Source organism: Oenanthe melanoleuca, chromosome Z, assembly GCF_029582105.1.
Source record: "Oenanthe melanoleuca isolate GR-GAL-2019-014 chromosome Z, OMel1.0, whole genome shotgun sequence".
NCBI lineage: Eukaryota > Metazoa > Chordata > Aves > Passeriformes > Muscicapidae > Oenanthe > Oenanthe melanoleuca.
This window is the reverse complement of record NC_079362.1, coordinates 13,053,470-13,071,027: the sequence shown is the minus strand read 5'-3', so window position 1 is coordinate 13,071,027 and position 17,558 is coordinate 13,053,470. Positions and strand designations below refer to the sequence as shown.

At 38.6% G+C, this 17,558-nt stretch overlaps 1 protein-coding gene across 1 annotated transcript; it reads right to left on the bottom strand.

The window, feature by feature from the left end:
* Positions 1 to 2,113: 2,113 nt before the first annotated feature.
* Positions 2,114 to 15,378, bottom strand: MACIR (macrophage immunometabolism regulator). Its single transcript, XM_056513597.1, has 2 exons — positions 15,097 to 15,378; positions 2,114 to 4,417 (listed from the first exon to the last, which is right to left on the bottom strand). Exon 2 carries the CDS (start codon positions 4,394 to 4,396, stop codon positions 3,773 to 3,775), a length of 624 nt encoding a protein of 207 aa, XP_056369572.1. The 5' UTR covers positions 4,397 to 4,417; positions 15,097 to 15,378; the 3' UTR covers positions 2,114 to 3,772.
* Between the last annotated feature and the right edge of the window lie 2,180 nt (positions 15,379 to 17,558).

The window sequence follows — 17,558 nt, the reverse complement described above, 5'->3', positions numbered from 1 at the left end:
CACTAATCCTACCAGATATCATAGTTGATATTAACACCATAATACATACTGAAGCCTGAAAGTTTCTTAATTTTTTAAAAATTTAAAGTAACTTAATAAACAAAAGTTTTGCTTTTTCATACAGCTTCTCAGAATACAAAATTGCACCATCTACCCATTCACCTTGTAGGCCTGCTCATTACCATAAAACACCACAGAATTTGAATTCAGGCCATGCTCAATCGCAATAAAAATTATTATTTTATTCCTTCAGCATTCTCATCTGAATTTCATCTAAGCTTATGAGTATGGAAGTGTTACACAGCCTCAAGCTCTTGCTTCCCACCTTCACTGCAGCCCAGACTTATCACAGCATTTTGCTAAGATACCATATCAGCCTCCTTAACCAGGCAGAAACACTCCATTGCTTCCTAGAGAGACCAGCACACCATCTCCTTCCATGTCTTTGGTTTTTCGTGACACTAGAACCATACTACTGCTATTCTTGTTGCGCTGCTACTCCGAGGTTTCCCATTTATTTCTCCAGCCTCTCCCCAAATATATTATGGTGAATTCTTCCTGTCTTTTCACTCTCTTTCACAGAAATTAAGCACTGTGCAAGGTTCTCCTCCTCTTAAAAAGAGGCTCCCCCTCTTTTTACTCCAGGCCAATTCCTTGATAGGTGATACCAGGCATAGGCAAGGTGAGAGAACTTGTCTACTAAAACTGGATAAAATGTAGTCAGTTAGTTTCCTTACCTTCTCTTTTGTTTTCAACACAAGGCAACTGATTCTGGGTTTTTCCCCTGGAAGTGATAGCCCTCCTTCCCCAGTTCTTCTAATGTGGCCTCTGTAAGTTTGCATCAATGTCATTCTCTACCACCAAACTACTTCAGAGTAAGTTAAGAAAGGTGTAAGACAGACTGGGTATTTAAATATTAGGGTAATGCTCCCTTGCTCCTTTCAAGAAGGAAAGGAAGCCTTCACATCCTGTAGACCTGAAAGTAGCTTGTTCTTCCCTGAGTCCTTTTGTGACGGAATAAAGAGGGGAAAAAAATCATCTGGGCAAAACCCCATATAATCAGAAGGCGTTAAAGGCTTGGAAAGTTGTCATCACCTTCTAGCTAAAAAAATGTACAGTGAGACACAAGAAAAAAAAATCAGTAATTCTAACAATACCTTGTTCTTCTAAGGATCTGTCTGGCATGTGTTTCTGCCACTCTTACAGTGTACAGTGTAATCACCCATCATGGAAACTGATGTCCCAACTAAGCGATTACAGCAAACCATTCATGCAAAAAGCCAAACTCAGAATCATCAATAAGTCCTCACTTGCTGACTCCGACAATATGCAAAGATATGTGCATTTTACTGTTGGTTGCCAAGCCTGACATTGTCTTTAAAGCTATTAGCATTGTAATAAATCTACATTTTTCAGTTTAAATCTACATTTTTCCTGAAACAGCTTAACAACTTATTTACACTTCTGTACTGTAGCTTCACCATAAAATTAGTCTTATTCAAAGCATTTTTTCTAGTTTTTGATGCCTATATTATCAATAAGGATTATCTCTTCCAACTGTTTTCTTTTTAGCACATAATTCTTTTATGGTGAAACTTAATAACTGGCTTCAATCAGACCACACTATAGAACTTTTAAATACTGATTATGTTGGAAAATTTGTTTCTGATTCTTTGGTACCATTGAAACTTAGAAAAAAACTAAGTTATCTATTAACAATTCCTTGTTTAGTCTGTATTACAGGTAGTGTAAATAGTATTTCCCATGTTATGAGGGTTGCAAGTGTGTGTGAGTTAAGCAATCACCATGACCGTGTCTGAGCACATTGACAAATCACCAAAGATAAAATACCAACACATTTTCTATGTCTGAACTCAGCTAAACAGCCATTAAGCAGTCTCCTAGTGTAGCCATACAATTACAGCACTGGACATCAGAAACATGGACATAAGGTAAATGCATTACCCTTTTCCCGAAATAAAGGAAAAGAACTAAGCATTTACTTCGCAGAAATCCAGGACCCTGAGTTGTTTTTAAATGTTCCCTGGTGTAAAGTTGCATTTTTTAAAACGTCTTCTTTTTCTCCTGCACAGCAAATTAATCCACAACAGCTGCTTATAATACCCTTTTTATTTTTCAGCCAGAAATACAATTTAATTTGATATTTAAATTAACAATAGTGCTTATTCCATAAACAAATCCCCTATCTCTTTGGCATCTGACCATATTCTGTTTTTCAAAATAAAGACTATATAGGAAGACTTTCCTTTCAAGACATTAAATTTATACCAATGTAGTTAACTTTGAAAAATACACTCTTTTTTTTTGTATTTTCTAATAAACCTAAAAAAAATAACCAAAGCACAAAATGCTCACTAGTGGGCTGCCTTCATTTAAACTGTGGAGTGACAGAGTAAGAACACATTTTCCAGAGCACATGCACTAACTAGTGCTTTATAGTAATTCTGAGTGCTAAACAAATAAACAAAAAAAATCAACTCTATCAGAAACAACTGATCAAATAACTTATATTTCAAAGCAATATGAAATTATTTTTAACTTCTGCAGAGGTCATCAGGCAAAATCAAGTTATGTACTGCTTCAGTAAAAGACTTCACCTAAAAAAAAAAGACAGTATAAAAACTACTTTAATTTTTAAACTAAAGTTACCAAAAATGTTTTAAACACATGTAGGAATACAGCTGTCAAAACTGCATTTGATGTCATGCTTGGATAGAATTTCGGTAACAAAAGTAATCCAATGCATTTTTCTGCTAAAAATTTCAAAATCAGCTCTTCAATGCTGACAAGAAATATTTTACTGCATTCCTGTCAACAAAAAATCTGCCCTCCAGAACTCATGTTTAGTGCTTTAAGTCAACAGAATTTCCAAAGCTATGCTGAAGTTGACAACTTCTGCAACTACAGATGAAATTAAAATCACAAATTAAAATCAAAAACATTACCAACATACTAGTACAGACATTCCAGTTTCTGTCTCAAGACAATATAAAAACAAAATCTACTAAAAAAAAACCAAAAAAAACCCCAACAACCAAAAATCTTCACTTCCTGTAAGATTTGCTTTAAATAATTTAAATATTTATTCTGAACATGTTTTATAGAATAAAAAGGACAAAGCAATTACTTCCATGCAGAAACTAAAAAAATAATTTAACAGGATTCAAGTAGCAAAGGTTTCTTTTACAAACAAATGTCACCCACATCACCAGTACAAGCCCATTTTCAATTTGAATTAGACTGTTTAAATAGCAAGTGATTCATCCAATCAAGCTCAATTTCTAGTTCATGATGTAAGAAAAACCCATATATTTTACTACAGAAACAAAAAGTAAACCCAGAAAACCTCCTTGAGTACTTATCCAAGAGCAGTTTCTAACATCATGCCAAAATTAGCAACCAAGCAGACATCATTAATTTGTCAGTGCTGAATTACTGTAAATAGTACATGAAGTAGTACAGAAAAAAAAAACCAAAATCAAAAGCTTTTTTTCATTAAAATGTGTATGAAGAAATATCTACTAGTTGCAGTCAAATCTGTCTCAGAAGCTGCTTGATCAGGAAAGATTTCTCTCTCCAAGTATTTGTAGAACACTGCACTGCCAAGACTGTATTCAAATAAATTACTTCCTGATAACACTGAGCTGACAAAACCACCTACAATGTGGACAGTCATGTACATAGTAAAACAATGGATTTTTGCAGCAACAGAGGAAAGATCAGACATTATTTCTAAATTTGAAATGACAGCTCATGTGCTATTCTTTGCAAACTTACGATCCCCTCTAAGAGTAAGGTGCTGGAGCTGGTATTGTAGCACTTCTGTGTCAGCAGGTTCCTTAATGCTCATTTTGTCTAAATTGAGGTAGTCCAGGGATTTTGAATGAGCCCTTTTACCTTTCAAAAGGCAGAGAGGCAGGAGACCATGAAGTGCCTTATAAGGTTCATATGGTAAAGCTTTATTGTATTTATCCCCTGAGCTGGGCATCCGTCTCCTCCTCCTTCCATTTACTGCTGGGATCTCATACGGCTGGTAGTACCTACTTCTAGTTTTGTACAAACGTGAAGAACGTGGCAGTCCTGAATCAAGATGTTTGGAGCCCAAGTTAGGACCAGATTCTCCTTTGTTCTCTTCACTTCCCGTACACTTATGGGCTAATTTTAGCAGCTCCTCTCCAGTTGTGAAGCCAACCAGGTAGTTAGAATCCATGTGAAGGATCTGATATCCCACAACTGTTCGCCGCAATGGTGAGCATGGGGTGCTGGAACAGCGTGGCTTTTCTGCTTCCATCCTGGCTGCAGAACTCACCTCTGCAAGAGGCACAGGCAGGGCAGAAAGGGCAGTTCTGGACTCTCCGTTCACATCAACTTCCATTTTAAATACAAAGCTTTGATCCTAAAAATAAAACAGAGTTTCATAAGAAAATGCAACACAAGGTGCTGAGAGAAGACCACAGAAATGGAATTCTGTATCACCCAGAAGTCATAACCAGTATTTCCCTATTCAGCCTGATCTTAGCTCTGCATGGTGTCACATAACTATCACCACTATCTGCCTTTCAAAATTATCTTGGATGGGTTTTTTAAAAAAAAGGTACCATAAAGATACTGGTAATTCTGAATAGCTAAAAACATACTTGAGTATTATCATACACAAAAACGGAGCACCTCTCTGGATCATTTTTTCAGCCTTTTGGTGCATTTGATTCCCTGCAGTCCCTCACCCATTGGAGCATCTACATCCATTAGCAGATACACAGCACCTTCCTCCCTCTTTCCTGTGTAATTTGTCTACTGACAATTTTCTTAGTAAACAAAGTTTTCAAAAAAAGCGCCTAAAAGGTACCACCTCATTCAGATATCACCATGGACTAAATATGATCTGATTATACTGCAATGCTTCTATCTTCCAGATGTGCAGCTTGCTTTAAATTCAAATAATAGCATCCTAGCTGTTCCACACCTGTCTGATTAGGTCACCAGCAATCCTCACACACCCCAAGAAAATTCACCTATCATCTTTTATTCACAATTAATCAAACACATACTCTTTTATTCTAATAGGATACTAATGTATTTCTAAAAGAGTATACTGTGTTTAAAGAATATAGCACTAGATTCTTATAAGCATCTTAAGAATAAGCAATATTTATTTGTTTTTTTCCTATTTCTCTTGGAAACAGACTACTTTACCCTTCCCTCACTATTCCATACACATTATTTGGTGCCTTTAAAGACACAAGTGCTCACTACAAGCTATTACCACATCTAACATGGAAAGATATGGTCACCATCACAGCAAGTATACCCTAGTAGATGCCAGAACACCACAAAGTCCTTTTTTCATTTCTATTTTCAGTGTCACCTGAACTGTTTCAGTGACACAGCTACTTCATAAAACAGAAAGGTCACATTTGTTTCCAAATCCATGCTTTCTTCATTGTCAGACTCTCCTTTGCTCTAAACTGTAGCTAGTGGCTCTGTAGTCAATATACTTCATGAAAAAAAATTCAGCATAACTATGTCACATTTAAAGGCAACAAGACTTAAAGGAAGTTAGCATCTAAGTGTTAAGCAGAAACAATTCTGAAATTCATGATATGTGACTATAAACTGCATTCAAAAGCTTAGTAATATTCCACAAATAAGTCTAACTTAAATCACGCTTCCAAGAATTTCAAACTTTTGAAGCTAGTACTTCCTGCCTTTTTGAGGCTTAGAACATCACAGGCCAAGTAGCAATGACTCAACAAACAAGGAAATACTTCATTCCATCTTCTGCAATTAGACACTCCCCAAAATCCCATTCAGACAAATTTCCATTAATTTGTTTTAATATAAGAAAGGGAGTTGTGTGCAAGTATTGCAAAAGAAATTACTAGCCTTATGCAAAATGTAAGATTATCTTGTTTCTGTTAAGGGACTGGGAAGGAGCAGTTCAAATAATATTCTGTCATAGGCTGGGAAACTGTTTCAAGACATCTTAGGGGCTTGGAATGTCTGGTAGTGGGTGGGTCAGGCCTTGCTCTGGTGGGGCCCTGCCCCAGCCCCTAAAAGGCCAAGCAATCTAAAGTCCCACGAGGGGGAAAGGATCTTTAAGAAGGTGGACCATGAGGCAAGTATATTGTTCTTTAATCCTACCTTCATCTTGGAGCTTTACATGACTGGAACCCTGGAGTTGGTAGCTATGTCTGTTTTTCTGCATCTTTCCTGTCTTTCTCCCTTTCTTCTTCTAATTTTCCTTTTGCAGAAGATAACATCAAATGGGTTTAAAGGTTTTCTATGTTTAGTGGACTATATCTGAGCTGTGATGTTTCATGTTGTATTAAATCATTTGACAAAGTTACTCATCTTCTATAGTTCACTAGTAAACTTTTGTGTGATTTTTTTACCCCTTCAGGATATCTGGTTGGTATTTCTCCTTTGTGTCTACCCAGACCAGAAGATTCTTGCTTTAACCCTGATTTAAGTGACTGGGGTGTGATGTTCCTACCTCTCCTTCCCTGCTTAGTCCCCAGTCAAACCTCCTGCTCTCTATGCTAATAAACTAGGAAGTAAACAAAATGCCCACAGTTCTGCAAATGAGGATTTTATTTGCTATTAATAGATTTTTATTATGGAGAGATAATTTTTAATGTTTCCTACGGTCTCATATTCTCACAGTCACGGTGCACTTAGGATTTTTCACTACCAGTTTTGTGTACCATAACTTTTGCAGACAATACTTCATCCAGGGCATTATTAAGCATTTTGGGGTTGGATTAGATGATCTGGGGTTGAACTAAATGATCTCCAGAAATTCTTTCCAACCCTAACAATTCTGTGAATCAGGCAATACAGGTAAAACAGTTAAATAAAGAATTTAAATACTGAAGCAAAGCAGAGACCAAAAGTTTTCACCACAGAAAGTCCACACAAGTAAATAATGCTTCCCATTATATTTAACTGAATTCATTATCTATTTATGGAGTCAATTATCAATTTCAGCAGCAGCAGCAGCAACAGTTGTTTCCTATTTTAACACCATATCAAGCAGTGAAACAGTAAATTTGATCAAGCTTCAGGTGCTGAGACAAAGGTATTAATAACAATTTCTGAAGTTGAAATTATGTACCACCAGGAACCATGATTACTGGAGGCACAAGCACACAGAAATTCTGCATTACAACTTTCAGCTACCCTGTGACTTTAGGCAAGAAACCTAAGTATCTGCTTGTGCTCTTAATCCCCAAGTTTTACTCTGCAGTTTGGAAATCTCTCCTGGAAGCTTCCAGACTCAATTTGTTATGTTAAAAGAAACTGAAATGATGCTAGAAAATGTATAAATAAAATGGATGTACTGCAAGGTTGGAAATTAACCACATTACCTACTCATATATAAACAGCAAAACCAACAAAACAAACAAACCAACCAACCAACCAAAAAAAAAAAAAAGGACACAACAAAACCCCAAAAAAACAAAAAACACAACGAAAAAAAGTCAAACAAGCCCAGAACAAACAAATCACTTGGCACAGAAGTGTGAGCCCTAAAGAAGAGGAAGGAGGAAGAAATATCTTTATGCACTTTAGGAGTTTAAAATCTGTAAGACTCTTCTCAGAACACAACTTTTAAAATTAATTTACTTTGATTTGAAACATGGATCTATGCTCTGGTAACCAAGAGCAATCAACTTGGAAAAGTAACCATGCAGAAGGGAAGAATTCAGCAATTCACTGCATAGTAATTACCCTCACTGTAAACCAGTACAAAGGAAAATCAGAGCAGAAAGTCTTCAAGCCAGCATGGTCCATCCCAGTACTTTAGGTTCTGAAACTGCAGAATCCCATTCTGTGCTGCAGTATGAAGAACAGTATTAAAAGCAAGAAATCTGTCAGCCATTTGAAAGCAACAGCAGCATCAGAAGCTAGTGCCACGAACATGAAAACCTCAAGGGAAATAGCACTGCTAGCTGGTGACAGGAATGACAGGACAGTTCCATAAACAAACCACCACAACTCAGCATGTATGTTCAGCTCTTCTTTCCCAAGAATTTTAATGCCAGCTATTCAAGCTGCCATATGGCTTCAAAATTATTTGTATCCTTATCTGGGAAAAAAACCTGAAAATACATAAAGACATTATTAAAAAGACTCCTATGAAAGTAAATAGAAAATAATTTGAGATTCACAGTGAGTATCTATATATAAATGGATATTTAAAACTTTTCTACAGTATTTTTAGGACATTTCTATGGTTATAAAGCATTTATAACTTCTGTTATGTTCAGTGCTGCTTACAAGCTCATCAGTAATTCCCAACATCAGTTATAACACTGGAAAAACAATATTTCTGTTCAAAAAGATTACTTCTTCAGATCATGGCTTGTCTTCTTGGCTCTCAAACAGAATGACAACAAAGTGATGCCAATTCAAGGCAACTTATAATTAAGTATTATTATTGAATCTAAGCAAGGAGACTAACAACAAGATGGCATATCCTTTGCTGCTGATCCACATATTAAAAAAAAAAAAAGCAAAGTGACTGAAAATAGCAGTTACCAAGAGAATTCATCTGATCAATACCTACTAGAATGGCCTTCAGAAAAGAATTCAACCAGACCAAATCCAGATAATTACTGAGAAAATTGTCTAAAACACAGAGCAGAGAATTAATGAAGATATATCCTCTATTAACTACTAAAAATCACTGTATGACCTCAAAGTATCCATTAATACTCTTGGGATTGTTCTTTCAGTGTAAAACCATCAAAATTTCCATGTTTTGTAAATATAAAGGCTTTCTGATTACTCAATCTTTCACTAAGTTGTATCACAAAACTTCCACAAAGTTTTATCAAAAGTCAGATACCACTCATATCCTTCTCATAACATGGGACAAATGAAAAACAGACATGCAGGACATACTAGGGCCTAATATTACAAGATATGCACTGTAAATAATTTTATTGTTGAAATGTCTTCTTGCAGTGTGCCTCACTGGACTCAAGTCTTTTGGTTTTTTTCTCCCCAGTAAAGTGTTATTTCTTCTGTTACACGTATTACTTCCTATCTTTCTGCAGAAAGAAATGTAACTTACTAAACACAAACTTTGATTACTCAGTATTTAAAGAAAAAGAAAGAGTCGTTTTCCTTGATACTCTTATACTGAAATGCCGCAATACCCATCTCATTAAGATTTTCAGTTCCCGTTTTTTCACCTCTTTCCCATGGTCTGCTAGAAGTTTTTGTAATTGTCCATATACATCCTGCTCTAAGGTGGAAAGTCTTTGTCCCATTTTGGACCCAGAAAAACTGGGGGATTCAGGCAGGAGAACCCACCTGGCTAAAGGGAGGAGCGACAGGGTCTTTCCTCTTCCCTCCGCTCACCTGCTTTTCCCACAGGGATTCCAAGATGACTGGCTCTGACGGTTGCTCAGTGCATCAGGCCCATTGATTTCCACAGCAGAGAGTTCCTATTTCAGTTTGCTATAATCCAGCTAACCTGAAAAACCCTGCAGGTCCCTCTTGATATGAGAAGTCCCTGTTCAGGGGTGCCACATGTGAGGGGTTTTCCCCTTGCGAGAACCTCATCAGCTTAACTGGGTTACAGTATGGCTAATAAAATACATGGGACAGGTACAGTCGTGTGCCAGAGATATCCTTAATCCATGCAAGAAGGCAGCATCCAAAAGCAATGCTGTTCAAGAGCAGGCAGCAAACAAAGCTGTGGGGGAGAGGTCAGGTTCACAATACACAGGGGTATATCTGAGGGGAGAGGCCCAACCCAGAACACAGGACAGGGACATGACCTTATATGTCACCAACAGAGAATCAGGGCTAGGAATAAGATTTACTTCGGAATGAGCTAATTAGCATCTCTGCATGCTCAGCCTCCGAGGGTCTCAGGTTTATGTTCTCTATCACAGTTGGTTCAATTCCCACATTCCTATGCTTTGCAGAAAGTCCAAACCACTGTAAGTTAGTCTTCACAAAATAACTGGTTCTCTGTAATTTGGCATTTCTATTGCTACTTTTCTACTCAGCTAGAATCTGAACTGATTTGACAACACGCCTTTTTCTTCTTGATAAGCATTAAATTTTTGTCCATTCAGTAAATGTTTTCTTCTTAAGAACTGATTCTTCCTGTTAGATGCCAAGCCTACAGGCAATAAAATTACTTCAGAATCACTAGGATATGACACATTGATAAAATTATAGTAATTGCAACCAGAAAAGCAGGATGGGAATGGCAGTGGTGATACCAACAGTAAGAATCAAACATACTGCATTGAGATATCAAGCCAATTTTGATACTTTTCCTTCTTTATGCTGCCATTACTTGATATATACAATGCACTTAAAAGACAAAATGTTTTGTCTGTTAAACATCAGGAGTAAGTGAAATCACCCAGCACAAGTGAAGCCAGGGCACTTTTAATTATTTTAATTGCCTCTTTGTGAGGAGTAAAAAAATAAGGTCTAAATCATTCCCCTTGCAGTCTGAAGGAAATAAAAAATGTTTGTTGTTCCTGACAAAAAATATGATACTCCTCTAAGCTAAAGAGAATGGGGGCAATATGAAATGGTTGCACCACATAAGAAAACATTCAGATGGAGTAGCAACTACGAGTAGCAGATTTACTTTCTCAAAATTAGATGCAAGAATATGAAATTATGTGTAAGACATACACTATAATCCTGCAGGCCTTAAGAAAACATGAATTGATATTACTGAATTAATAAAGCCAGTGTAGCAACTTCAGAATGCAATGTAAAACAGCTGACAAAACAACTAGTAAAGTGTGCATCTGTATTACTGAGGGGAAGGGGGGAGTTCAACAGGTAAAATATTAAGCCATTCAGATACCCAATATACCAGGCAATAAATACCACATGGCTTACATAAAACTAGAATTTACAAGATGCTCTTTTTGAAAAGATGATTACATCAATTTCTATCAATGAAATAAATGGGCCAGGAGACCTGCTCCTTTTTAAGGCTTTTTTAGAGATCAGCTCTGGGCAGGGAACCCGAACAGCTGTGCACACCGCTGCTGCTCCAGAAACAGGGAGAAGTAGGTCAATTCTGTCTTCACAAGCAGAGCTGGGTCTTCCATCCTCCAGGGTCCCTAGAAAGACTGAAGTGGCTCATTATTGTAAGGGGAGATCCTGATGTTAGGGTGTGATTAAGGTCACGGTGCAGCTCTGGATGGTGACCTTGCCTTCTGCGTTGTTTTTCCCAGCTGTGGAATGCTGTTTTCAGTCTTAAAATGTTATTTGGGCTCATTATTTTAGGGGTTTCAGCTCTGAATGGTGTCCCAGCATTCTCTGCGTCTTTCATTTGCATGTACTCCACTTACGTCACTTCTCCTCCTCTGTCACAGGCGCCATTTCAGGGAGGCAATGAGGGCATTAACCTGAGGCGAGGGGAAAGGGGTATGGGAAAAGACAATTGGGGCCAAAAACAGGGTGAGGCCAAGAACTTAAGAATTAACCATTAACATTACAGACAACTGGAAACATTTATGAAAACATACAACTTTAACCGCTGTAAAACTTTCTCTGGGGAATGTCCCCGTGAAACCACTTGCCCTGCCCGGAATCCCAGTGGGAGCTGAAGTCACAGGCAGCATCCCCCTCCCTCCCGCGGGAACAAGAATGGGGTCAGGATTGGCATTAGGGACAGGAAGGGGAGCGGGATCGGGATCGGCTGCCGTCCTGCGCAGACAGGAGCAGGAAGCAGGGTAAAACTTTCTCTGAAGGATTTATTCATAACAACCAGTATGCTCCTAGTTCAAGTAGCAGTAATCAGTTTTTTAATTCTTGACATTTGCACAGTTTTAAACAGAAAACTTTTACGATCCAGAAAAAAACCTTTTAAAACTGAAGATGGTCATTAGTGCTCTACTGAGAAATTACATGCAACACAAGTGGCTAGCTCAGACCAGATTCACGACAGAGCATACCATTTACACAGAAAAGAGACAGATGGAATGTCAACAGTTTGACCAGACTAATGAATTTAGTATGAGCAGACTTAGCAAGCAGAAGTGAAAGAAAATGGTGGAAAAGAAAGCAATTTAACATTTCTCTGCCAAGCAATACTAGACAGAAGTGTTTAACAGACAATAACTTCTCTGAAATATTTAGAGTCTTCCACATGGACAATGCAACTCCCTTGCTGGATTGAATCACAAACAAGCACTTCCCCTTCACTAAGTCAGTAAAACTATGCTCCTGGCCAGCACAAAGGTGGTAGTTTACTATGCTGACTCTTTAAAAAATGAAACAGTGAGATACACGCAAAGAAGCTGATGCATACTGTAACACAAATAATTTTTATTCTTTACTGGATTAGTAACAAAAACAGTATTTCCCTTATTATTTCATTTTTATTTCTCTGTATTTTTGATCTTCCATCTTTTCATCAACTAAAATCTAAGTTTTATTTTCAAAGTTCTTATTTTCAGGTTAGCCTACTTAGGAAGACATCAAACAATCTGGCTTGTCAACAAAAAACTAAACTGCCTTTTAAAAATAAGAGACAAAAACGAATAAACAAAAGGAGAGTGCTTAAAGTATTCCAGTTTTCACCAGATATATACTGATTTATTTTCTATAAAAACCAAATTTCTAACGGGACTATGGGTCTCCTCTGTTTTTGCATTAGAAAAGAAATTTAGACTGGGTAGTATTCTATATTGCCAAGTCGGTGCAGCTCTGGTGACATTATTTTGAAATGATCAGCCTAAACCATGCAATATTCAGCCTCTGACTAGGAACAGCTATTCAAAGAAAGAAACTTTAAAAAGAGACCTACTCAAGGATATTATGAAAAATATGTTTAATCAATGCAATTCAGTTTTTTTCAGTTTTTTTAACGGAAGCACTTCAAGTAACTATTTCTTTGTCCTAACTTTCTAAAATCTGCAGCAGGTATTTAGATATTTGGTAGAAAGGTTTTGACGCCTAGAGAGGCTACCTGGAACCCAGGTTAGACAGTGTTAAGGGAATAAAGTAGGTATTTATTAAAAGGCCTTCAAAGGATACACCTTGGGTAGTGCAAGAGTACAGCTGAGGATACACCTAAGATGGACACCCAGTCTCAAGTTTCCACACTTTTATAAGTTTTGGTCCATTTACATATTGGAGTTAATTGGCCAATTACAGCTTCAGGTTATGAAGTCCCATCCCCCCAGACTGCTCTCCTCAATTTGCTGTTGTTTATACTTCTTGGGCCTGAAGCTGCCACAATGTTCTTGGTTCTCAGGCTGGATTGTTTTATCTAACTAAACTGTTAAGAGAACTTACTAACACTTTATAAAAAGTTCAGAGTTATACATTAATCCAGTACAGAATCTGGAAAATATGAAAGCTAAAACTTACGGCATCAGTTTCACATTATGCCATTCACATTGATATAGGTCACTTTCTCAAGCTCACTAGAGTAATGTACATAAAATCTTTAAAGTTTTGTTGTTTCCCTGCTTCTCAAATTCTCCTTCCCTTACTTACATGCTGCTCAAAAACAAATGTAATTCAAGTATGGAGTAACAATCAATAAAAGCCCACTAGTACATGCACTTACAGTAAATTTCTATTAAACTTATAACTAGTGTGAACAGAAATCTTCCTCCCAGGACACTCAGTTCTGATCCATTTGACTTTGCCATATCATACAATATTTGCATATGATTACATGTGCCTGGTGGCCAAGCCAGCAGGATAAGGCTGACCAAAGAAGACACTATACAGAAAGCCACACTATAATGTCAGTACTCGAGCAAGAGCTTAATTTCAGTGATTGCACTGCCACTGCCTCATTTCCCTCTGCTTCAAAACCAGTGTGAGAACAACCCTCCTCTATACTCATTATTCTAACAAATGCTCTTACTCAAGGGGGAAATAAAAACACAACTGAAGCAAACACACCCGGTATTGCTGGAATATGGTTCAAAATATACCAACAGCAAGAGAGCAGTGGGAGGACCAGCTTTCTGATATTGATTCATTTCTGCACGCAAGTATGACATCCTGACCTACTCTAGAAAACGCAGTGACAAAGAAATGCTCAATAAGAAGACTTTTGTTAGTGTTCATCATTTTCTATTTTTTTTTGTAATGCTAGGCAAAATCCCTATATAAAACAGCATGAAAGTAATATATACAGAGAATTAAGATCTGAAGTTGTTTTCCTACATTCTGCAGGCCACTCAAAACAGGCCCGTAGATGCTCAAAGACACTCTTCCAGTAAATGTGCAGAGACAGAACTGGAAAAACATGCCTGCTAATGAACCTAAGCAGCTCATCAAGTTTCATACTGTAAAGAAACACTTTAATGCACTTCTGAATGCACACAGGAACTCAGTGAGCTTCACAGGCCATAGAGTAAACATTAAGACAAAACTCTAAGCTGATGTCTACTCTTCACTAAGCAAAATTTATTACAAAGAAATATAGTTACCCACAGAAGGTTGTGCACTAGTGCACGTTGTTACTGTCAGAATCAATAATAAGGTAATATTCATGTTTATCACTTGCCTGAGAATATGGGGCTGCCAGAGGCTTTAAACTGCAATTGAGGAGCCAGTTATGCATACTAAATACATATATACACTAATACTAGATACAGGTACAAACGGGTAAGTTCAGGGCTTTTCCACCACTTACACTGTCACCCATCCAGTGGAACAGAGAGCGCACAGGAGCAGCCTGAGCGAAGGCTGCAGACCCCGCAGGGCAACTACCCGGCTTCCCTGCCCACAGGGTGACCACCAGAAGCATCCTGCTCTCCAGCCCGGGCAGCTCCTGCCTTGCTCCTCCCGACCGGCTTAGCCCCGCCGCACTCAGGGCCGCAGGGCGGGCTCCGGAGCCTGCAAGGGCCGCCGCTCGCACCACGCCACCTGGCACGGCCCACCCGTCCCCTCAGCCCGCGGGGCCCACCGCCGCGGGCAGCACCATGCAGCTCCCCGGGCTTCCTCCCCCGCCCAAACCGTACAGCTGCCCAAACCTCCCTGGGCCCATCCAGCTCCGGGAGCCGAGGGCAGGGCTAGAGGCCGTGGGGCCAAGGCTCAGTCGCTGCCCGCTCCTACCTGCGACCCAGCGCGGCAGGGCCCGCGCAGCAGCGGCTGCCCGGGGCAGCGTGCGGGGCGCTGCAGTTCTCCAGGCCCGCCAGGCGCTGGGCTAAGGGCGGAGCGCGGCGGCGGCTCCGTGCCGTGCACCCAGGCTGTCCCGAGCCCCGCCTCCCTCCCCGGTCTGGTTCTCGCTGTCTTCCGCCGGGGTTAGTTAGCGTTGGTGCGGCCTGCCGTTTTCCGTAGTGTGAAGCTGTCAGTATCTGTTGGTGACTTTCTCGTCACGGGAATACCGCCTACTTCTGTAATATTTCCACACAGCCTGCAAAGTTTAAACGCTGACTAGATAACAAACCTTTAGTTATGGGTTTTGCAAATAACCAATCAGATAATTTCCCTATTGCATTTTGCTGCGTAAGCAAAAATGCTCTTAAGTGCAGCAAATCTTACAGGCAATTGCTTAACTTGGGTTTTGTAAGTAAAATAAAAGGGAAGAGGAAGAAAAAGTGTAATGTCGTCGTCCTGTGTTTCTTCTTAGTAATAGTTATGAGCTCTACCACACAGCTCTTAAACATCTGGGGGTGGGCATAAGTTAGGTTTTGTTTCTGAAACTGAATTTTCAAAGACTAATTTAAACACACAGCTGGAGTTTATTACTCTGGTTGGGAAGGCCGTGTACATGACCCCCATACAAAGGCCATGTTCTGTTCTCCCTCTAGTCCCAATGGTCCTGCCAAGAAAGTTGCGGGTGCTTTTGTCTTGAATTGCACTGAACGATGTAGGCATTCCATATGCACCCAGACTAGACACTGTGCACCCAAATGGTCCTGGAATTTTTGTTTCTTGGAAGTTGTAAGCTAGAACAAACAACAGAGGAATGAAACCCAGGATTTTTATAAAGAATCTTAATTACAGGCTCTGCAAGTTCTTAAGAGGCATAGGGTTTGCAAGATCTCAAAAATCTCTAAGAAATTAGTAAATTTAGAACAGAACATGGGGAATGTATCTGGTCAAGTAGCAGAAATGGAACCTGGAATGTAATTCAGGGGCATTATGATGCCCCATCCATGTTGCTTACAGTACACAGACTCCTTTGGTTCATGTTGACACCTGCAATACTGGCCTGAATGGGAAATCCCATCTTCCTATGTTGTCCTGAGGTATCAATGAGGTAAGATCTTGTGAGTTAGTATATCACAACTTTCCCCCATCAAATTTCCTCCTGACAACTTCCTGCTCTTGTTGTCAGCTGAGTTTTCAGTCAGACTCTGAAATGGAGTTCCAAGGAGGAGAGGGCAGGCAGCAGTAGTGATTGACTTTGGAGACAACAGGTGCTTCGGGGTGATTTTAATGTATTCTGACTGTATAACTGCTTGCAAGAAAACATATTTTACAGATTAGCAGTCCTGTCCCATCATCTCTTGCCCTCCTCTCTCCATACATTTTAGTATTTAATTAGCTGTAAAATTTATTAACGTTTATCACACTGACAGAATTAACATGGTGCAAAACTTTTAAATTTCTAGGCACCAAAAGAAAGGCAGATACTGAAGACTTCTTCTAAAGCTAGTATTCAAATTCCAAACCAAATATTTGAAAATGAACCTACAGTTTCTTAAATGCCCATAATTTTCAAAATTTTGCATTTTCAATGCAATTATGCTGTTCAGATTTTCCCAAGATAAAGTACTGTATTTCATTGCTTTTTTGTAATGTTTATCAAGGCATCCAAGATTTTACATGGAAAATGAAGATATTTTAGAAAACTTGGGCTTTGTTTTCCCATGTAAAGTCTGATTAACACTTTTTAGTTCTACTGCAAAACAGAGGGAAAGAGACCATTATAAGCCATTCTTGGAGAATCCTGGCAAGAACATGAAATACCAACATCTTAGAGTGTCTGTGCTCATCAGTAGCTTACCACATCAATGACAGTCAATTAGAATTACGATACACAGCAATTTGTGAGTAAACACAATATTAAAAGTAAAATGCACAGAAAACAGCTCAATTTCTGTTCTTCTCTTCAAGCTCTTCCTGATTTATTATCCCTAGAGTGATTTTATCAAGAGGTTTATTTTTCTTGCTATTCCTGTATTCCATGTTTGTACATTGGAAACTGCTATGGTGTTTTGAATATTAGAGAAGTTAATAAATTCAACAGCTGAAAGCTGAGCAATTTATAAATTATTTGCTTATTGTGATTCTTTGGCTCTTTGTACATGGATTTAATTCCAAAGCCTTATGAGACAAACATTTTTATCAAATACTCACTTTCCCTTTTGAAGGACTCTCACCATTATTTTGAAAATCTGATTTTTGCTGGAAATATAGAACTACATTCATGATAAAAAACAAGGTGCTAATTTGAGAGGGGAAAGGGAAGTAAAAAGCAGCTGTGAGAAGGGTATGGCTCATGGGGCAGAATAATGTTATATTGGGGGACAGGGAGGGGAATGAATATTTTTATTTTGAAAGACAAA